Here is a 21,553-nt window from a genome sequence, read left to right as displayed (position 1 = left end):
AGGTGAGGCAGAGGGAGGCAAACAGACCTCCCCAGGGGCACATGTGCAGGGAGGGAAGGGGTGTGGGAACGTGACTGCGCCGCCAGCCCGGTTCCGGGGAGCACCGAGGGATGCACCGGGTGCTGCTCCGTGCTTGGGAAAGTCACAGGCTGTGGGGAAACCTGCTCGGGTTCCTCCTGATGCTGGAAAAATCACTCCTGCACCAGCGGGATGGGCCTTACCTGTGGACAGGCACAAACTGCTCGGGCTACAAGAAGCGGGACCAGCCCGTGCCCTGCAGGAAGGGGATTCAGCAGAGATGTCCGGGGGTTTCCCTCCGAGCATCCCTCGCACTGATCGGCACTCAGGTGAGGCCAGGAGGGGTCAGGAGGCCAATCCCCCGGTCTGCAATTCCCACAGCAATTCCCAGCCCCACCGACTCCCTTCCCCGTGGTCAGAGGCCTTGGGAACGTGTCCTTATTTTTGCCGTGAGGACTAGTTGTGGCATGTGTCGGTCACACCCCGCTGCTCATCCCCAACTGGGCATATTGGAGGCTCGGTTTCGAGTGCTCGCTCCGAATCAAGCAAAACAGGAACTTCAGCCCGGACCTTCCCCGGCCGGGCGGGCTCCCGGTGCCGGCAGCTTCCCCCGGGCTCTCGGCTCTATTCTCCAAGGGCTTCCCAAAGCGCCAGACTCAATCCCAGTGCCGGGATAATCCCAAATCCACCCGCGTTCCCCCCCGTCCCCAGCACCTCTCCCCTCTCTCTCAGCGTTTGCCCCCGGAGCGAGCGGCCGAGCCCCCCCTTCTCCCCCCCGCGGGCCCGAGGCGGGGCTGGGGGCGGCCGGGGGCCGGCACACAAAGGCGGGGGCTGCGCCGGGGCGGTCCCGGGGCGCGGGGCTCCATCCAAGGCTCCTCCTCCGCCGCCGCCGAGCCGGGGATGCTGCGGCCGGGCCGGCACCGGGAGCCCCGCGCAGCCCCGCACCGCGCCCGGGACACGGCGGCCACCCGAGGTGGGCACGGGGGACACGCGGGGGGCACCGGGGAAGGGGGTCGTGCCCGGGAGCTCCAGGTAGGGGGACGAGCGGGGGGGAAGCGGCGGCGGGACGTGCGGGGGAGCTCCGGGAAGAGGGATGGGGGTCCGGGAGGACCGGAGGGACCGGGAGGGGCTGAGCTGCGCCGGGGGGGGGACTCCCCGCACTGCGATCGGGGCGCGTCTCTTCGGGGTGAACCCCCCAGCCCGGGTGCCCCGCACCGCCCCTCTGCCGGGCTCGGGGCGCGGGGGTCGGGCACGAAGGGTCGGGGGGGCGGCTGGACTCGCCCCCATGGCCGGCTCGCATCCCCCCCTGCCCGGCCGGAGCCGCCCGCGGCTCCCCCGGGGCTCGGCTCTGGCTTTTCGCTTTCCCTCTGAAGTCTGGAAAACTTCTTTTTCGCACGGCAGCGAGAAAATTCTGCGTGTTCAGCACCTCGGTGGTGAGGGCTGCCTCGGGTTACAGCGTCCCCAAACTCCCCGGGAAGGGAAAGGAAAGGAGCGGATGCCTTTGGTTTGCTGTCATCAGCACGGAGCCACCCCGGCGGAGGGGCTGCGTGCCCGTGCAGGGATTATTTGCCGCCGGAGCCCGCGGGCGTGCGGGCAGCGCGGGGCGAAGGAAGGGCATAAGGCAGCGCAGGGGATGTGCCCGGCGTGGGCATCATCGGGCACCTCCGTGGGAGATGCCAGTTGCGCATCATCCAGGTCCAGGCGGGGATCGCTGGAGGGGGCTCAGCCTTCTCTCGGGTGCGCAGCGCTGGCTCTGGCGATGTCCCCTCGCCGTGCGGGGGCTGTGCCTGGTTTCGCAGGCAGGTGAAGGCGTGGGCGGGGGGGTCAGTGCCACGCAGGGCCCGCACGGCTCCCGGGGGTGCCCGCGCGGCTCCGGGAAAGCCGGGGATTAATCTCGCCCTTAAAAGCAGCGCTGGAGAGCTGCCACAGCTGTGGCAGGAGTCAGCTCCGGGCTGTCGCTGCTCACCCCGCTGACACTCTGCCTTCAGCGCCAGAGCCGCAGGGCCCAGCGAATCCAGCGGGGACCAGGCGCGGGGACGGGTCCGGGCTCGGCTCGCGGCGCTCCTGTCCTTGCTCAGCCGGCTGAGGAGTGTCCGTCCTGCTGTCTGTCCGAACAGGCCAGACACCTGTCTGGGCTCTGCAGAGATCACCTCGCTTTCTCTCGTGCTTCAGGGGTCTGTGGCCACAGGGCAGGTCCCCAGGGGTGTGGCAGGAGGGTCCCAGGACTCTGGTGGAGCCCTGACAGCTCCCACCCAGGTATGCCCACACCCCCCCCTACCTGGTACCACCACGTCCCTGCTGCACATCCCTTTCTCCCCGGGCAGTTTGCATTTGCCTTCCCCTTTCCCGTTCTGCCACCACCCCCCTGGCCCCCGTGTCAGCTCCTTCCAGCAGTGCCGAGCCCTCCCTGGCCACCTCCTGCCCCGGCAGAGCAGCGCTGGGGGGGTTTCTCTTTCTCTCTCTGGTGCTCACGAGTGGGGCCTGTGACCTCCTTCCACGCGTGCCTGGCTGTGCTCAGAGGGACCAGCCCCTGACCCATTTTCCCAGGCAGGCCTGCGTTTCCATGGCTGTCCAAATTCCCTCCCCAGAGCCTGTTTTCCGCACTGGAGGCTGCGGCAAGTGGAATATGAGCCGGGGAGAAACTCCTCGTGAGCCTCCACTATCTCCCATCGCTCCAGACACTGATTAACCTCCCTTTGAAATCCCTGCCAGGGCAGAGCCCGTCCGGCTGCTCCTCGCCTGGTCCCAGCCTCCCACGCCAGCCTGGCTGTGCCCTGTCACACACCATCACACAGCTCCCCCCCCCCGTGTGCCCAGCTCACCCCTACACCCCCTGCCAGGCTCTCCCGGGGGCTGCAGAGCCCCCCCGAGAGCCGCCCTGCCCGCGCAATTAATCACCGGGGCCATTAATCGGCGGGACAAAGGGCTGGAAGCGCAAAACCCTCGGCGCGATCAGCCCTGGGGGGGCAGTTCGTGGCAGCTGCCGAAGCGCCCTCGGGGATGCTCCGGGGATGCTCCGGGGATGCTCCGGGGATGCTCTGGGGATGCTCCGGGCTCCCGCGGCCGAGCCCCCCCGCCCTCGGAGCCCCCCGGCCGTGCCCGTGGCCCTCTCGCTGCCCTCGGCACCGCAGGCTGCTAAATCGGGCTGGAGCCGTTCCCTCCCACCCGCCCCTTAGTCACTCTTCCCTGGCAGGCGGCGCTGGCAGCGGGTGGGAGGCGAAGGGATGCGAGACTCGGGCAGGAAAAACGAGAGCTCCGGGAAAGCCAGGCTCCTCTGCGAGCCACCGAGGCGGGCACAGGGATCTCCAGGGCAGGATTCCCGTGCCCAGGGTGTGCAGGGCAGACCCTTCCCCACCCCGGGTTCGGGCAGAAGGAGGGGGGGTGTCTGTGCTGGCTGCTGAGCAGGGATGGGGATGCTCCCCCATCCCGCGCCTCCCTTGCTCTGCTGGCGTGTCCTCAGCCCTAAATCACTATTTTGCCCCTCTCTGGGAGCCTCTGTTTTGCGGTGGGCAGGTCCAGTCATGCTCAGGTGAGCCTCAGGTGAGGCGTGTGCAGCACGCAGGGGTGGGCAGAGCGGCCACTCGGGGTGCAACAGGCAGCAAAACCCCGGATCATTGACCTGCTCTCCTTGAGACCACTGAGAAACAGCTCTGGCAGCCAGAGCTGAGCTCCAGGGTCCCTCCCGGGGACACTCAGTCACCCACGGAGGGAGCTCAGTGCCTGTGGTACAAGGTGCTGCGTGGACAAGTGTGAAAACGTAGTAGCACTGCGGCTATTCTGGGAAACTGCTGCTAAAACTGGTGCTAAAGCTGGTGCTAGAACTGCTCCTAAAGCAGCCCAGGCTGGCAGAGACAGGACCATGGCCCAGCACGGCCCCATAACTGAGCCAGGAGTGCCACCCGTGCCCTGCACCCCGAGCCGTGGGACCTTAATCCTCCAGCACTTCACCCTGACAGGAAACTCAGAGGGTTTTTTTCCCCCCAGTCTCCCCCCTAAGCCCTGACTTGCGTGTTTTTAAGTATTTCTTTCTCTTGGGAGGTCTTAAAATCCACCCCCCTGCCTCGTTTCCTTGGTGTTCCGTGTTTGCCAGCTGCCCCTGGGTTTGCTGCTGTGGCTTTTTCCCGGGAGATGCAGGAGCTGTGGAAAGGGCAGGATGCAGGGAGGAGGCACCAGAGCAGGGAGGGCAGCAGTGGCAGGACCTCAGCGGACAGTTTCCATCAGGGATTAGTTAAAAATAGCCGGGAATGCACAAAGATCTGGCACGTGGCTCGCAGAGACTCTCCTGCACGGGGGCTGTTTGCTCACGGAGAGGAGCCCCACCAGGAGCAGGAAGGCTCAGCTGGGTGAACAATTCCCAAATCCTTCGTGGGAAGCGCTGAGTGTGCTCAGAGGTGGCCACTGCCCGGGTTTGGGGAGGCAAATCCAGGGGCAGGGGCTGCACAAGCTGTGCTGGGGCTCCTGCTGGCTCCTCTCAGCAGCATTCCCTTCCCATTCCTGTCCTTCCTCTTCCTCACAGGCAGGAGTTTTCCCCCTGGGCTAAAAGATCTGCCTTTATCTCCTCGTGGCAGCACCAGGCCTCTGAGGAAGCAGCTCCCTCCAGCAGAGGGTAGCAATGCCTGTGCACGCTCCCAGATAAGAGGATTTTTAATGATTTACAGAAGAGCCTCATCCCCTGAGCCTCTGACTTGTGGAGGATGGAGCATCCCTCCCCCCTGGGCACTGGCAGTGCTCGGCTCTGAGAGCTGGAAGGGAGCTTTCTGCCCTCTCCCTGGAAAAGCAGAAGCCTCCCAGACGTCCCTGCAGAGATCCCAGGAGCTGTTGCCATCGCTGTTCTCTCAGTTATTCCACGTTTCCTAGATGCAGAGCCGTGGATTTGGCCACTTGCCTAAGCAAAGAGAACCCTGTCAGAGGTTCTAGCTCAGGATGCCAGTTGGAAAGAACATTTAGATATTTAATTGCCCTTTTTTTTTTTTTCCAGCCAGCCAGCAGCCAGGACTGTCTCCACAGAGCTGCTCCTCCAAAACCCAAGTGCCTGTGTTTAGCTTTTTTAAACAATTTAGCGACGTCTCTCTAAGCCAGTTAGGGATGATCTCCTTTAAAGGTTAATTGAATATTCCTTGCAACTTTGATGTACATTTCTCTGTTGAGAGAATTGCTCTATTTGGCAGCCAGGCATTAAAGGGGTGGTTTTCACCAACGGGCCAAGTCTGAAAAATAGAGGAGGAGGAAAATGGGAAGCGAGAACTGAATTTGTCTTGTTGGTTTTTGGGGTTTTTTTCCCCCTTCTGCTGCTGCTGCTGCATTGAAGCAGAGCAGGGATAGGGAGGTAACAGCCTGGGAAACAAGAGAGGGAGCTGAAGGGTGAGGGGACAGCAGCAGCAGATGCTTTTGCAGCAAGGCCTGAGATTGCAGAAGTTGCCTTTTCTCAGCTCCCACCTCACTGAGCATCAGGCAGGGGAGGAAAATACCCACGTTTGGACAAATCCAGGGTGTAACTGGTATCACAAACAGGGAAGGGCAGCACAGAAATAATCAGGTTTGGAGCTCAGCTTTGTGAAGTCAAGCCTAGATTTGACACAGAGGTTAGTTTGCTGGAAGATCCTTAGTTCCTACCCCAGAGTTCTTCCTCTGATACTCCTGGTTTTCCTAAGGGTAAGGACAGGGATTGAGGGGTCTCAGCTGCTGCCAGGGCCAGTTATTTCCCCTCCTGTTTCTCAGACAGTCCCCAGCCTGTGATTTCAGGAACATGCCCCAGCCCAGCCCCTGGCTGTTCATGTCCTCACCTCCCTGGCCATCCCCAGAGCGAGGGAGAGCAGGGCTGGGCACCCTGGCAGGGCTCCTGGTGCCCCTGAACCCAACAAGGCTGAGAGAAACCTGCTTTATGGTCCCCCAGACGCAGCAGGGAGGTGCCAGAAGTGGCACCTGGAGGAGGTGAGGAGGTGAGGGAGCCAAAAGTGGCACCTGGAGGAGGTGAGGGAGCAGAGAGGGGACCCAGCTGGGCAGCCAGGGAAGGTGGGCTGGGCAGTGTGGCCACCAGGAGCACGGGGGGCAATGCCAGCCCTGCTCCTGGCTGCTTTTCAGCAGCCTGGGAGAGGGGGAGAGACAATAAAAAGCAGGAGGATTGCAAACAGAGCCCTGTCTCCATGGCAGCCTGCGGCACCGCTTCTAAATTTTCCCTGAAGGTGGAGAGGATGCTTTTCTCCCCTGTGTGATCCTGGGGGGATTTTGCAGCAGAAAGGGCCTTAGCCCAGGTGTTTCCTGGTGCCTGGGGAGGTTGGTGGCTTGTGGAAGGATCCCTTGGTGCTCCCATCTTTGTCATAGCCCGGGGGAAATGCTCTCTGGCCCTCGTTTCCCCGTGATTAGGGGGATGGAGGAAGACACGTGCAGAGCCCGTGGAAGCAACAGAGCTGGGAGGAGAAGTATTTGGGGCTCATCTCGAGTTACACCAAGTCCTGGCTATTTTTAGCCCCACAGAACAAAGCCCTTCCATCAGCTGGACCCCGGGGGAGGTGCAGGGGAGGCAAACCCAAACCAAACCCAACAGCACCGGGCACGGAGCTGGGGCTGCACAGGCAGCGATCACAGGGCCCAGGAGGGGATGCACAGAGAGCCCCCGAGCTGCCCAGAGCCCCCCCAGCAGGCAGGGTTTTTGGGTGCCCAGCCCTGGCAGATTGTGTGGGGCGAGGTGGGAAATGGATGCGCGAGGAGGGGCCCGGCGGCTCCGAGCTCAGCTGTCGCCCACCCCGGCACCACCTGCCAGCCCCAGACGGCTCCCAAAATAACCAACCCCGGCCCCCTGCACCTGCTGCCTCGCAGGGATGGGCCACCCCGGGTGGGACCTGCTGGGAGGTGTCACCTCTCCCCCCCCAAAAAACCCTCCCCTGTCAGCAGAGGGGGTCCTGCCCCGCTGGTGCTGTGGCTGTTCCCCCGTGGATCTGCTGGTTCCCGGAGTGGGAGGGGGGTGAATTCACCAGTGAGGAGGTGGTGGCCGTTCCCTGGTGACAGTGTCACCACCCAGGTGTGCCCGGCCAGCCCCCGAACCTGCAAACAGACAAAAGCAGGGGGGAGCAGGAGCGGCATTTCTGAGTTCCCAATTAGCAGGGCTTTAATTGCAGTATTAGTTGCTCATTAGTGGGAAAAGCCAGATGCTGGGAGGAATTAGCTAAGCTGAAAAGATCTTTCTCTCCACCCCAGGAATATTTAAGTATGTCTCATACAAGTGTTTCCTTTGTCCCCGGAGCATGACTGATATGACTTGTGTGGGTGCCGTTGAATCACTGATGAGCTCCAGAATCCCTGTGACAGGAGGCTGCTGGCAGGGGTGGGAATAAAACTGGGGAGGTCTGGGTGGCACAGGTAGGGTTTGGCATGTGGCTGGGAGCTCTGGAGGGCCCTGGAGTTAATTTAACCTGAAACAGAGGGGGAAAGCACTTGGGCTCTGGGCTGAGCAGGGAGCTGGGAATGCCACAGGCAGGACTGAGGGTGACCTGCAGAAACGTGGGGTGTCAGGAGAGCAAGGAAGAGCTGCAGACCAAGTCAAGGTGGATATAACAGGGAGGCCCAGGCTCCTGGGATATTCCCACTGTTCCCTGCTGATGCTGTGCCTGCACCCAGCCATGCCCGTGGGAACAGCCCCTGTCCGAGGTCAGACAGGGGCAGCAGGGGAGGGGCTAGGGGGTCTGAAGCCCAGCTCCTCACAGTGCTTGGCTTTCCTTGCCCCTGGAGCTGTTTCATCCAAACTGCAGCTCTCTGGGGAGAGCTGAGGCCTTTCAGCTCCAGAAATCCCTCCTTGCCCCGTGCACAGCCACACTGGGCTGGCTCAGGAAGTGATGCTCACACGGGACAGCCTCCAGTGGGCTGGGCAGGGAGCAGCAGCTTCCCAAACAGCCCCTCAGTGGCACCAGTCCAGCTCTGACCGCTGGCTGGGCTGGCAGGTGGGAGCAGGAGGGGCAGGGGATGATGTTGTGTCCCCATCACCACACTGCTGGGTGACATTCCGAGCCCGAGGATCAGTTCAGAGAATCACAGAACGCCCTGAGCTGGAAGGGACTCAAAAGAATCAGAGTCCAGCTCCTGGCCCTGCACAGACACCCCAGCAGCCCCACCCTGTCCCTCAGAGCGTTGTCCAAACCCTCCTGGAGCTCTGGCAGGTTTGGGGGGCCGTGCCCAAAGCCTGGGGAGCCTGTTCAGTGCCCAACCACCCTCTGGGGGAAGAACCTTTCCCAAATATCCAACCTGACCCTGCCCTGACACAGCTCCAGGCTGTCACACCTCCCCAGCCCAGCCATGACCTCCCCATGCGCTGGAACTCCCCACTGGCTTCTCCTGGGAATTAAACAGCTGCTGGCTGTGGTTGTGACCTTTCAGCCACCAGCAACGAGGTTTGTCTCACTTCTACGTCCCTCTCGGGCTGTGGGACAGAAGGAATAACAACCCACCCCTCTCCCAGCCCGGGTGTCTGCTCAGAACAGCAGGGTTTGCTGCGGAGGAAACACGAGGCTCTGCAGAAACGCAGGTGCTGGGAGTCACAGGACTCTGCTGACACCAGGTTTCTGGGGGTTGAGCAATCGTCCCCGGGCAGGGACAGGAGCCTCTCCCTGCTCGGCCCCAGGGGAGCGGTGGGAGCAGCGTGGAAGCAGGAGCAGTGTGGAAGCAGGAACAGCACGGTGGGTGTGGAGCCCAGACCCTCAGAGCTCGCCCTGCCAACGTGATTCACTGTTAATTTGAGAAATTCCTCTCGTTCCAGGACTGGCTTCCCCAAACAGTCCCACCTACATCCTCCCGGGGATGATTTCACCCTGCTCTCCCAGCAAAGCCACATCCCTGGGCAGGAGCTCCACACAGGGAAGGGAAGTGCCCGCAGCTCCTCCAAGCCCTTCCCAGAGCTGATGCTGGATTCAGCGCTGATTCCTGGCTTTTCCAGCAGGAGGAAGGGTGACACAAATGCCCTTGGCCTGGGCCACCCTCCCACAGGAACCGGGTGCAAGGAGGCAGCGCTGGGTGCTGCCGAGGGGCTTCCAAACGGAGGCAAATTGCCTTTTTTCGCCTTTTTTTCCCCCATCGAGCGGTTGCACCTTCGCCTGCAGGGCCTGCAGCAGGATGACCAGCTGCCAGGGCGCACTGGCAGGGCCTCGGCACGGCCCGGGACCGCCGCGCTGGCACGAAGCCCACCCGACCCCCTGCCAAAGGCAGCGGCGGCTCCTCTAACAAGCGCCAGGGGCGGGGGGGGGGGGGGTGTGAATTCTCTCGCTGTTCATTGAAACAACATTAAGTGTGATGGACTCCCGGGCTATTAGAGTGGATGTAAGGCGTAATTGAGGCTGGTTCATTCTTCCTGTCGAGTGTCCCCCTCGCCGCTGGCAGATCGGGGCGGAACACATGGTGCGCGCTTTGTGCTCCGATCGCCGCCCGCCTGCCATCAAACCGATCCCGATGAATGACAATGAAGGAGCGGGGACAATGGCCCGCGGTGAATGGGAGCCTTGTCGTGGGGCCCCGAGCCACAATTGAGCACCACGGGCTGGCGCCTGCCCGGGCAGGCTCTGAATTGCCCCCCATTAGCGCGGGGAGGGGGGACCATTACGGGAAGGGGGCAAGGTCGGCGCTCTGCAAGCCCTTATTGCTGCCATTTCTTTGGAGACCGAAATGAGCAGGTTTTGGAGAGCCTGGCTCCAGCTGGGCACGGGGAGGGCAGGCAGGAGCTGGAGCGGGGACGGGCAGATGCTCGCACAGCCCAGGCTGGACTCAGAGCATCAGTCGGATGCTCCACGAGGCGCGTGTGGGGCTTTTCGCCACAGAAGTGCCCACATTTTCCCCCCGGGGCCACATTCCCGGTGCCTCAAAGACCCGAATCACCGCGTGGAACGGGGGGCACATCCCCTGGCAGCGATCGAGGGAAAGAGGAAGGAGGCTGATCCGGGAGCCGGGCTCCTGGCAGCTGCTCCCCGTGTTATCTGTGCCTCTCCCAACAAACACCCAAATGTGTGGGAGCATCTGCACAGAAAGGATGAATAATAATTCGAGAGGGGAAAAAGAGTGGGCGAGAGATTGCAGGGAAGAAGGAAGCTTCGGCGTTCCGAAAGGGGGGAAGAGCAGGCTCAGCAGGGAGCCGAGTGACACCGCCAAGCCCGGGAGGAAACGAAGGCTCTTTTGCGAGGGTGACCTGTCGGGGAAGGTGGAGGGAAAGCTGCTGCCTGCGCGAGAACTCTGCAGGGGAGAGGGAAAAGCCTCAAAGAAAGCGTGCTGGGAAGGAGATAAGATTAAATTCCTGCAGCCCATTGAGGAAGGAGGCGACGGGGAAGGAGCTGCTCTCCCACGTGCAGGGAAGGCATGACTGGGATGATGAGATGCCATTCATTTTTTCCCCCCTCTTCCCGCACGGGCAGGAGTGGGAGCATCCACGTGCTCAGCCCCGATCCCGTGGGTTTAGCCCGCACTGCCTGAGTGTTTGTTGGGGGGTCTGTCCCCCCAGGAGCACCGCGGGTCCCCCCCACACCTCCCCACTTCACCTGGGGGGTGGGTGACCTGCAGAGCTCCCCTCCCATCCTGACTGTGCTGTGATTCCGGGATTCAGGGGGTTTGTTCACAGCCCCTGAAGGGCCGCGGTGCACAGACACTGCTCTGGGGGTCCGGGCTCGTGCTGCCGCCCCCCCGGCCCCCTCCCCACCGCGGCGCCGACAAACGAGCCCGGAGGGGCTCCTTTGCTGAGCGGGAGGAGAAGGCTCGTGTCTTTTCTGGCTTTCTCTCCCCGCTAATTGATGAGTGACGCTAATTGATGAGTGACGGGGCAAATCGCGGCTCAGGGTAATCACATTTAGCGCGGAGAGCCCGGCGGGGCTGGGGTTGAGCCGGGGGGGGGCTGCAGCGTTTGGCTTTGGGGACAGAGCCAGGCTGGTACTGTGACATTGCCACCGCAGTGCCGGGGCTGGGGCACCCCCCGTTTTCATTGCCTGCACTCTCAGTATCACTTACTTTTCATTTTTTACCCCCAACCCCGTTTTACACTTCGCAGCAAAGCCCCACCCGACCCCACCGTGCCTGTTGCCGAACTTGCAAACCCCTTAAAAATACACGTATGTATCCACACAGCCAAATATACCTGTGTGCACGAAATGACTGGGTGTGGGCTGGCTCAGCAAACTGATCTGGCTCCCTGAAGAGCCACACGGTCACTGGATGTGATGCAGGGAAGATGCCAATGTGAGGCTGCACAAGGAGGGGGACAAGTCTGGTCCCCCTTCAGAGGTCCCCCGAAAGCTGGAGTGGGAGCCTGTGCTGCCTCCAGAGCCTTCCCCTTCCTGCAGACATTGCCCATGAATTCCAACTCCTCCACGGCTTTCAAAGTGTTCATTTTTAAGTGGGAAGGGGGAAGGAGAAGAAAAAGACGTGCCCAACCCTCTCAGGCGTGTGTGGGAGGGCTGGGATTGATTGAAACACCTCCTGCCAAGAGGCTGGAAAGTCCCAGCTCTCCCTCCCTGCATTTCTGCATTTCTCCTTTCTCCTGCAGGCACCCAAAAACCCAAGGGCACATCTACCCGAGGGGACAGAGAGCCTGGAATCCCTGGAGCAGCAGCTCCACGCAGCCTGAAACCTCTGGTTTAAGGGATCAAACCTCCCCACCACCACCACCTCTGCCATAGGTGCCTGTAAATACACCCGGGTGTGTGTCAGCACACCAGGGCTGCTCCCTGGCACGTGTTGAGCCCTGCCTGGGGTTGCTGTCACCGCAGTTGGCAGCTCTGCTGCCTCCTGTGCCAATGATCCCCTCCCCTGGGGCGATTCCTGCCCCTCCCTGCCCTCTCTGCCTCTTCCCCTGCACGAGTGAGGGAAGCCCAAAGTCGTTTATCACCTCTCACACATCAGCATCCCGGCAGCAGTCAGGCCTCGGTTCTTACTTACTGCTCCTAATCCCCCCAAAATGGATTTAGGGATTAGAATGGTATCATCTGCCTCTCCAGGACTTTCCTTGGATACTTAGTCAATCTGGGTCCTCGGGGCGTGGAGAGAAGGGAACAGCTGAAGCTGAGGGGTGGGCACAGGTCGGTGCTGCCCTGTTTTTGGGATGCAGAGGGGCTGGCACTGGAGCAGGGGTAAGGCAGGACATATCCAAGAGTGGGAAACACGCAGGAGTGACTGCCTGGAGCTGGAGGATGAGGACACCCTGGCACACCCCCTGCACCACCCAACCCTGTGCCACTGCCAGGGGACACTCTGAACCCCCAGGATTCCTGTTTGGGTGATAGGAGCTGGGCCTGGGGTAGCTCTGGAGAAGAGCTGGATCACACAGTGCCAACACTGGGAGCTCTGAGCTGTTCCAAAGGAGCAGAAATGTCTCCTTTCTGCTCATCCTGTGCCAACAGGATTTAACTCATTTGGATTACGTGCTTTCCCCCTCTCTCCCCCTAATTACCTGGATGGAAGGTGCATCTCCATTAGAGCCCTGGCTCTGGGAGCCAAGGGCCACAAAGGCCACCAGGAGCTGGGGGTTTATTTTCTACATCTTTTCCCCCCCCAGCAGAGAGAGTGAGCACAGAGCCCCACATCCCTCTGAGCCCTCCTCACAGCTCTCAGCACACACACGAGGCCTCTCCTCCTCTGAAGTGCTGCACAGACATTAAGTGTAATTAAACCTCACAGCTTCCCTTTTCAGGCAGGTTAAGAGGGGCACTGAAAACTGGAGAATCAGGGGGCACAGGCTGGTGCAGGAGAGGGTTGTGACTGCGGCTGGTTGGCAGGAGACAGGATCCATCACGTGCAAAAAGCAGGAGCCAAGGGTGCTCGTTGAAATTATGCCTCTTAGGCACCTAAAAATCACTACAAACCCCTTTTCCTCCTCTTGTCATTTTAGAGACTCCTGTAGAGAGCCCTCCTGCTGTAACCTGCAGCTCCTGACGAGCCCCCTGGGCATTGGGCAGGATGCCCCTGGCCATTCAGGAGCTGTGGCCTGGGGGACTCAGGCAACTCGTGGGAGGCTCCTGGAGCCATCCCTGGGCTCAGGGAAAAGCCCTGCTCTTCCCTGGGTGCCACCCTCCTTCCCACGGGGCTGGGAGGGGGAGGGATCAGCCCCAGCAAACATCCCTGTCCCTTCCATGCCCGAGGGGCAGCTGGTCCATCTGCACCCACCCCTGGGCACACAGGGGAGATGTGCACAGAGGTGCCCTTGGCACAAACCCTGTCAGTGCTGAAATGTGCCCAGCTGTGCCTGTGAGGTGTGCTTAGGGCAGAATCGTGGGATATCCTGAGCTGGAAGGGACCCACAAGGATCAGAGTCCAACTCCTGGCCCTGCACAGACACCCCAACAATCCCACCCTGTGCTGAGAGCGTTGTCCAAACACTCCTTGAGCTCTGGCAGGTTTGGGGGGGCTGTGACCAAACCCTGGGGAGCCTGGTCAGTGCCCAACCACCCTCTGGGGGAAGAACCTTTCCCTGAGATCCAGCCTGACCCTGCCCTGGCACAGCTCCAGCCATTCCCGGGTGCTGTTGCTGCTCACCCAGAGCAGAGATCGGAGCTGCCCCCGCTGAGCTCTGCCCTCGGTGTCCCCTCTCACCCAAACCCCACCTCTGTAGCATCACCCCCCGCTCCTGACCCGCTGTCTCTGTGTCCCCAGACCCGCCGCCGGCTTTGCTATGAGCTCAGCCGGGCCCTGCCCCCGCCGGGACCAGCATGGGCAGCGTGAGCAGCCTCATCTCCGGGCACAGCCTGCACAGCAAGCACTGCCGCGCCTCCCACTACCGCCTCCGCAAGCCCTCCCACCTCAAGAAGCTCAACCGCTACTCGGACGGGCTGCTCCGCTTCGGCTTCTCCCAGGACTCCGGGCACAAGTCCGGCTCCAAAAGCAGCAAGAATGAGGACTTCTTCTACATCAAGGTCAGCCAGAAGTCCCACGGCTCCCACCGGGACTACACCTCCCTGGCCGGAGGGGAGCTGGGCCAGGCGGGCGGCAGCAGCATCGACTTCGGGACGCCCACGCCGCAGAAGCTGCTGCCCTTCCCCAGCCAGCTGGAAGTGGTTAGTGGGGGGAATGGTGGCCCTGGGAGCGGGGGGTGCCCCACTGGGCCCCATCCATCCTCGGAGGGGGTGCAGGTCCCACGGCAGGGCTGTCCTGGCCGTGGTCCGTGAGATCAGTTTGGGGTGGGAAGCAGGAGGAGAGGGGCAGCAGGGAGGTGCTGGGGGCACTGTGCCACCCTCTGCTTTCGGGGACTGGGCTCAGCAACATGATCCAAAATCGTGCCATGTGATCCAAGGCACACAGCCCCTTTAATTCCCAAACACACCCTTCATCTCCCAGCAGAGGCACTTTCACCCATCAGCATCTTCCCGAGCTTTTGGCCCTCAAGGGAGAGCAGAGGGAGAGGGTCTCATCCCTGGGGGCAGAGGGTGTGGGGAGGGACAGATGGCATTGTTTGGGTCTGTGCTGATGGTTTGGGTCTGTGCTGATGGTTTGGGTCTGTGCTGACGGGCTCTGCTCTCCCCCAGGGTGTGGACAAGCCTCCTGCCCGTCCCACCGCCTTCAAGCCGGTGCTGCCGCGCTCGGGGGCCATCCTGCACTCCTCCTCCTCCCCCGAGAGCGGGGGGCACCTCCCCCCGCCCCTGCACCCCCCGGAGAAAGCCAAGGAGCAGGAGCTGAAGCCCGTGCTGTGCTCGGGGGGTCTGTCTGACTCGGGCAGGAACTCCATGTCCAGCCTCCCCACCCACAGCACCAGCAGCAGTTACCAGCTCGACCCCCTCGTCACCCCCATGGGCCCCATCAGCCGCTTCGGGGGCTCTGCCCACAACATCCTGCAGTGTGCCATCATCCAGGACAGCAACATGATGAGCCTCAAGGCCATGTCCTTCTCCGACGGGGGCAACAAGATCCTGAACCCCGGCAAAGCCCCTCACCACCACCACGGAGCCGCGGAGAAAACCGCCTGCGTCCGCTCGCCCATCTCCACTGACGAGTCCACCATCCAGGAGCTGGAGCAGAAGCTGCTGGAGAGGGAGGGGGAGCTGCAGGAGCTTCAGTCGAGCTTCGAGGAGAAGGAAATCAGCTCCTGCCAGGCCTACGAGGAGAAGCAGCGGCGCTGCAAGGAGGAGCTGGAGGGCCTCAAGCAGAAGTGCAACAGCAAACTCAAGCAGACCTCGCAGAAAACGCAGCGCACGCAGCAGGTCCTTCACCTCCAGGTCTTCCAGCTGCAGCAGGAGAAGCAGCAGCTCCGGGAGGAGCTGGAGAAACTCATGAAGGAGCAGAACCTGCTGGAGACCAAGCTGAGGTCCTACGAGAAGGAGAAGACCAGCTTCGCCCCGGCGCTGGAGGAGACGCAGTGGGAGGTGAGTGGCACCGGGGCCCCAGACCTGGGGCTGAGGGTGCCCAGAGCAGAGTGTGAGTGTGGAATGGGGCAGCTTTGGCAGCAGCAATAGATGGAGCCCTTCTCCACCTCTATTCCTGCCCCCCAGCAGCACCACGGGGGGTGCAGGGCTGTGGGATGTGGATGTTAAATCCAAGGAGTTCTGTGAGCTGTAATTGAGGCTCTCACCGCCCCTCTTAACCCCTCAGCCCTTCCCATCATCCACGGGAACAGCCAGTGCATAAAAACACTCAGTCATTAAAATAACCTGGCATTCCCAGCCTCCAGCACAGGGTTTTCCAGCTGCCTGCCCCAGAGGAGCAGTAAAGCTGCCTTCCCACGTGGAAATAGGAACTACTTGGACTTGCCACAGCCGTTTGTTAGAGAGCAGTAAAACCTTCCACTGCTTAATTTACTCACTCGTTGGGTATTGCTGAACAAAGAGCATTAAACTGATGAAAATCCCGAAGTTTATGAATAATTATTTTTAATATTAATTGCAACTAATCATCCTAATTAAATTAATTCTGAATCAAGAGAAGTAACTGCAGTTCGGGGTCTCCACACGCTGAGCCCCAGCTGTGCCCGGCGTGGCTCACACGGGGCACTGTGTGTGTGCCAAGGGCTGTGCCCTGACTCGGGTTCTCCATCCCTGCCCGCAGGTGTGCCAGAAATCCGGGGAGATCTCCCTGCTGAAGCAGCAGCTGAAGGAGTCCCAGACGGAGCTCAACACCAAGACCACCGAGATCCTCGGCCTGAAGGCGCAGCTGAAGGAGGTGAGGGCGAAGATGGAAGGGCTGGAGATGAAGACCCAGGAGCTGGAGGTGTCCCTGCGCACCAAGGCCATGGAGCTGGAGGTGTGCGAGAACGAGCTGCAGCGCAAGAAGAACGAGTCGGAGCTGCTGCGGGAGAAGGTGAACCTGCTGGAGCAGGAGATCGTGGACCTGCGCACGGAGCTCGCCGTCCTCAGGGAGCAGCTGAGCGAGGCCCGGGAGGGGCCCGGGCCCCGTGCGGGGCTGGAGGAGGCCCAGGCCCTGCAGGGCGAGGTGGAGAGGCTGCGGGCAGAGCTGGAGGCCGAGCGGGACAACAACGAGCAGATGACCTCGGGCTTCCAGCACGAGCGGCAGACGTGGAAGGAGGAGAAGGAGAAGGTGATCCACTACCAGAAGCAGCTGCAGCAGAGCTACCTGCACATGTACAAGAGGAACCAGAACCTGGAGAAGATGCTGCAGCAGCTGGCCGCGGGGGAGGACGGCAAGGAGCCCATCGAGCTGGAGATCCCCGGCGCCGACGTGCCCTACGAGGACATCATCGCCACCGAGATCTGAGCCGGCCCTGCCCTGCCCTACCCTGCCCTGCCCTGCCCTGCCTGCAGCTCGGGGCAGGTGTCCCTCCCGGGGGGGACACGCTGCCCGTGCCTTGTACAGTCCAGCTGAGCCATGTATTTATCCGGGGGGCTCCCGGCCCCCCTCCCTGCCCGTCCCGGTGCTCCCCGTCGCCTGTCGTGTTACAGAGGTGAACAAGCAACTCGTGCCAGTGGTGACGTGCCAGCAGCTCCCCCCGCCCCGGCAGTGCCCCTTCTGCCCCTGGGAGGACTGAGGAGCCGGCGATGGGGTGGTCAGGGAACAGGAACTCAGCAGATTAGCTCCCGTCGATGCCCAGCGCCCGAGGGGTGCTCTGCTCCAGGCTCCGAGGGATCACAGCACAGCCCCGGGGATGGGGACACCAGAACTCTGGGGAATGGGGACACCACGGTCCTTCCCACTGCCTTTGAAGGGAATCAGCCACAGCACACATCCAGCTCCCTGCAGGAAGCACCACGCTGCTCTCACACCTCCCCGCCCTTCTCCGTCAGTGCCAATCCCAGGGCGCTGTGGGACCACGGAGCCACCTCCTGCCACTGGCACATCCACTGCTCCCACCCTCGGGCCACTGCAGTGCCTCAGGAAGGACCCCACCTGCACCCCCCCAGCGGGTTACAGCCAAAACCCACCGAAATCCCCGTTCACTGAAGGGCACAGCCCACCCTGCACCCCCCTGCACATCCCCGGGTGAGCCGTGGCCAGCCCAGCACTCCCTGGCGTCCCTTTCCCCAGCTGCCAGGCAGCAGCTGGATTTCAGAGCTAGGAGGAGTGTCCCAGCCACAGTCTGACCAAGGAATGGGGGTTGTGTTCACCCCACAGCCCCCCACACTCGCTGTGACCATCCCCTCCGGGACCCCCGGCTGCCTTATCTGCTGCTGTGTCCTTACATCCACGGGATCCCAGCAAGAGGAGCTGGTTAAAAGAAACCCAAAAAAACCCCCCCACACACTTTCACTTTGTTTTCTACCCCAGCTCTTAAAAATTTCCTCCTGCCACCAGCAAGTGGATAACGAGGCTCCACTGCAGGTCACCAGAGGTGACTCCCGTGTCCCCTGTGGCTCAGCACGGCCAGGAGGGAGGGAACCAGCCTGGATCCAGCTTCCCAGGGTGGAGATCTCCAGCCAGGCCCCCCCTGTGCCAGTGCAATGATGTTTTTTTTACTGCAGGGTGCCTGTTCACCCACTGCCCCAGCCCAGGGGGTTTTGGGGCAGGTCTTGCACAAACCCCAAAGCCACAGATCGGGCCAAGGGCTCAAAGCTGTGCGGGAGCAGCAGAACCCAACGTCCCTCACACCATTCCAGCCTGGAAAAGCGACACACAGAAACCAGTCTGTGCCTTCTGCACCTGGCCCCGAGCACCCCCAAGTGCACTGCCCCAGTTACCCTGGCTGGGTGCCCACCCCAACCCTCATCCACGGCCACCTCAGATCCCCGTGGCTGGAGATCGGGGCCACGCCGGGTCCAGCCTCTGCCCAGCCCTGCCCAGGGATGCTCTGGAGCTGGGATGGCTCCAGCTTGGAGGCCAGAAGGGGTTCAGTGCATCCCCCAAGCCATGCCCCAAGCACTGGGGGCTCTGCACCCCCCTCTCCCACCCCGGAGCGACCGGGAGCGTCCCCAGAGCCAAACCCAGGGGAGCAGAGCCCTCCCCTGCCTTCCCAACGCCCTGCTCCTGCTCCTGCTGGCCTTGGAGGCACCACCCCTGTCCCCCAGCCCTGTGTCCCCCTTCCCAGCTCCATATCCCCTCTCCCAGCCCCATATCCCCTCTCCCAGCTCCATATCCCCTCTCCCAGCCCCATATCCCCTTCTCCCAGCCCCATGTCCCCTCTCCCAGCCCCATATCCCCTCTCCCAGCTCCATATCCCCCTCTTCCAGCTCCATATCCCCCCCTCCCAGCCCCATATCCCCTCTCCCAGCCCCATGTCCCCTCTTCCAGCTCCATATCCCCCCCTCCCAGTCCCATATCCCCTCTCCCAGCTCCATATCCCCCTCTCCCAGCCCCATATCCCCCTCTTCCAGCTCCATATCCCCCTCTCCCAGCCCCATGTCCCCCTCTCCCAGCCCCATATCCCCCTCTTCCAGCTCCATATCCCCCTCTCCCAGCCCCATGTCCCCTCTCCCAGCCCCATGTCCCCCTCTCCCAGCCCCATATCCCCCTCTCCCAGCCCCATATCCCCTCTCCCAGCCCCATATCCCCCTCTCCCAGCCCCATATCCCCTCTCCCAGCCCCATATCCCCTCTCCCAGCCCCATATCCCCCTCTCCCAGCCCCATATCCCCCTCTCCCAGCCCCATGTCCCCTCTCCCAGCCCCATATCCCCCTCTCCCAGCCCTGTGTCCCCATCTCCCAGCCCCATATCCCCCCTTCCCAGCTCCATATCCCCTCTCCCAGCCCCATGTCCCCATCTCCCAGCCCCATATCCCCTCTCCTAGCCCCATATCCCCCCTTCCCAGCCCCATATCCCCTCTCCCAGCCCCATATCCCCCTCTCCCAGCCCCATATCCCCCTCTCCCAGCCCCGTGTCCCCCTCTCCCAGCCCCGTGTCCCCCCTCCCAGCCCCATATCCCCTCTCCCAGCCCCTGCTCTATGATGTGATGGCCCAGAGGCCTCGACGTGCTGCCTTTGCACAACGCTGTGTGTGCCCCTCCGCATTCCAGGTGTGTCATTCCAGGTGGGAGCCAACCCGGGCTGGGGGGGCTCCTGCCCGGCCTCAGCCTGTACAGAGAATTATTTTTCTGCAGGTTTTTTGTTTTGGTTTGTTTTGTTTTTTCGTTCGGGTTTGTTTTTGTTTTTTTTTTGGATGTTATTTCTGGTGACTGATGTAAACTACTGGTAATTTTATGGTTTTATTTATAAATAAAAATTTTGTAAAACTTCTTTTCGGCCTCACCCCCCCCCCCCCCCCCCCCCTCCACCCCCGAGTGCTTGGCAGCGTTCCAGGGGTTTTCCACACCAAAAAAGCAGGATGGTGCTTTGTTGTGCCCCCCAAGCCACAAGCCATCTATCACAGCCCCCCAAGGTCCCCTCTGGGGACATCCCTCCACCTGGCCCTGCTGTCCCCAGGCCTGTTATCTCCGCTCTGCAGCTGGGATAACCCAAGCATGGAAAAGCCTGTCTCTGGCACACACAGAGGGGTTGGAGAGGGGGGATAATCCCCCCCTGCACCCTCCAGCTTCGCCCTCCTGCTCTGCAGGTGAGGCTGATTTTCACCCTGACCCCCCCTCCTCCCCCAGTCCCAGGGGTGCCCAACCCACCCCCCGTGTCCTGAGGAGATCCAGAGAAAACAATTCCCAGAGGAAGAGGTGAAGTGTAACGGCCTGAACAAACCCAAGGTCGTATTTTGACTCTTGGAGCTGTTTTCTTTCCTCCAAGCCAAACCAACCCGGAGCCTCTTTGCACCACACAGATCTAAACAGCGTTGAGGGGGGTAAAGGGAGAGCTTGAGGAGCAAAAACCAGGGAAAACACTAAAATTGAGCCCCCCACAAGCTGCTCTGTGCCCCCCAAAAGGGCACCTGGCACCCACTGAGCTTTCCAGGGAAACCTTGGCTGTGCTCACACCGCCCCGGGCGGGAGGGAAGTTTATTTTTAGAGCCTTTGAAAAGCTGCTGAGGAGGAAGGAGACAGAAAACCACGTGGAAAGGCTCTGCCTCCTGAGAGGCACCTTGTGTTGAAGACCCTGCCCTGGCTGGGGGTGCTCCCGGCTCAGCTGAGCCCTTCCAGGGCTGGTCCGTGTAATCCAGGTCAAGGCAGCAGCGAGGAGGAGACCCCTGAGCTGCCAGTTATCCCTGGAATAACTCCCAGGAGACATCCCTGCCCCGCAGAGCTCACAAGCTGCAGGTGCTGCAGCACAGCAGAGCTGAGCAGCATCAGAGGGAGCAAGGGCAGCTCCAGGAGCAAGGGCAGAGTCCCTGAGGGCACATACACCCCCAGGAATTCTTAGGAATGCCCAGGGAAGCCAGCCTGGGAACCCTGGGCCGCTTCTCCCCTTTTCCACCAACCCCTGGACGAGGTGGGGCTCGGAGCATCCTCTGCCCCAGGCACAGTGGGCACCAGCGGGTCCTTCAGGGCTGGTGGTCCGTGTCAGGATGCTGGGAGAGCACAAGGAAGGCTGGGAATTGGAGCACAGACGTGGCCAGGGCAGGCTGGTCCTTGGCTGGCGGCCAAGGAAGGAGCAGCAAGCCCCGGGAATCCCGGGGTAAGGTAATCCCGGGGTAAAGCCCTGCCCTCGGGACACCCGGCTGAGTGGCATCGGACCGTGCTGAGGAAGCACCTGAGGGGCACGGGTGGCTCCAGTGCTGGGGGCAAACAGGAGAACCAGCCCAGCTCGGGCATCTCCCCCCGTCTCCGGGGTCCCCCCGCTCGGGGTGAGCTCAGCTCCAGCTGCCCGAGCCCAACCGCCCTCGCACAGAAGGAGTGTGAATTGTTGGACTAATCAGCGGATGCAAATCAGCCTCAAGACGGAGAAAAGCTGATTTGCATCTTCTTTAAACGCCCCGGTGCCACCGCACCAGTGTCTGGCTTTGCGGGGGGGTCGGGGGGGGCAGAGTCAGACCTAAAATCTCCGCAGCACCAAGCCCGGGGTTGGCTTTGAAAGAGCAATTAAACCCCGGCACCTCGTGCTCGGAGGCGAAGCTGCTTTTGATGTGCAAATAACCCGCGGGCAGCTCTGCCCACCAGCCTGTTCCCCGGCCCTGCATCTGCCACCCCGGCCGACCCCCGGGGGCAGGGGGGGGCCCTGCCCGGGGTTCGCCCCCTCCCTCCGCTCCTCCACGGGCTGACAGCTGGCGTGTGCTCCTGCGGGGACCGCCTGACACCCGCTGGAGAGGGGGGGATAAGCCCCCCGGG

At 61.9% G+C, this 21,553-nt stretch overlaps 1 protein-coding gene across 2 annotated transcripts; it reads left to right on the top strand.

Moving 5' to 3' along the window:
* The first annotated feature begins 913 nt into the window (after positions 1-913).
* LZTS1 (leucine zipper tumor suppressor 1) lies at positions 914-18,456 on the top strand. 2 transcript variants are annotated; one of them, XM_051811847.1, is made up of 4 exons: positions 914-991; positions 13,627-14,027; positions 14,496-15,329; positions 16,009-18,456. In XM_051811847.1, exons 2-4 carry the CDS (start codon positions 13,683-13,685, stop codon positions 16,672-16,674), a joined length of 1,845 nt encoding a protein of 614 aa, XP_051667807.1. In that variant the 5' UTR covers positions 914-991; positions 13,627-13,682; the 3' UTR covers positions 16,675-18,456. The 2 variants fall into 2 exon arrangements, with proteins under 2 accessions (XP_051667807.1, XP_051667806.1); XM_051811846.1 differs by lacking the exon at positions 914-991 and having other exon boundaries at positions 13,011-14,027.
* Positions 18,457-21,553: the final 3,097 nt, after the last annotated feature.

This window comes from Manacus candei, unplaced genomic scaffold, assembly GCF_025592945.1.
Source record: "Manacus candei isolate 608988 ecotype Guabito, Panama unplaced genomic scaffold, ASM2559294v1 h1tg000084l, whole genome shotgun sequence".
NCBI lineage: Eukaryota > Metazoa > Chordata > Aves > Passeriformes > Pipridae > Manacus > Manacus candei.
Note: the sequence above shows the minus strand (reverse complement) of the source record. Positions and strands in the feature narration are given on the sequence as shown.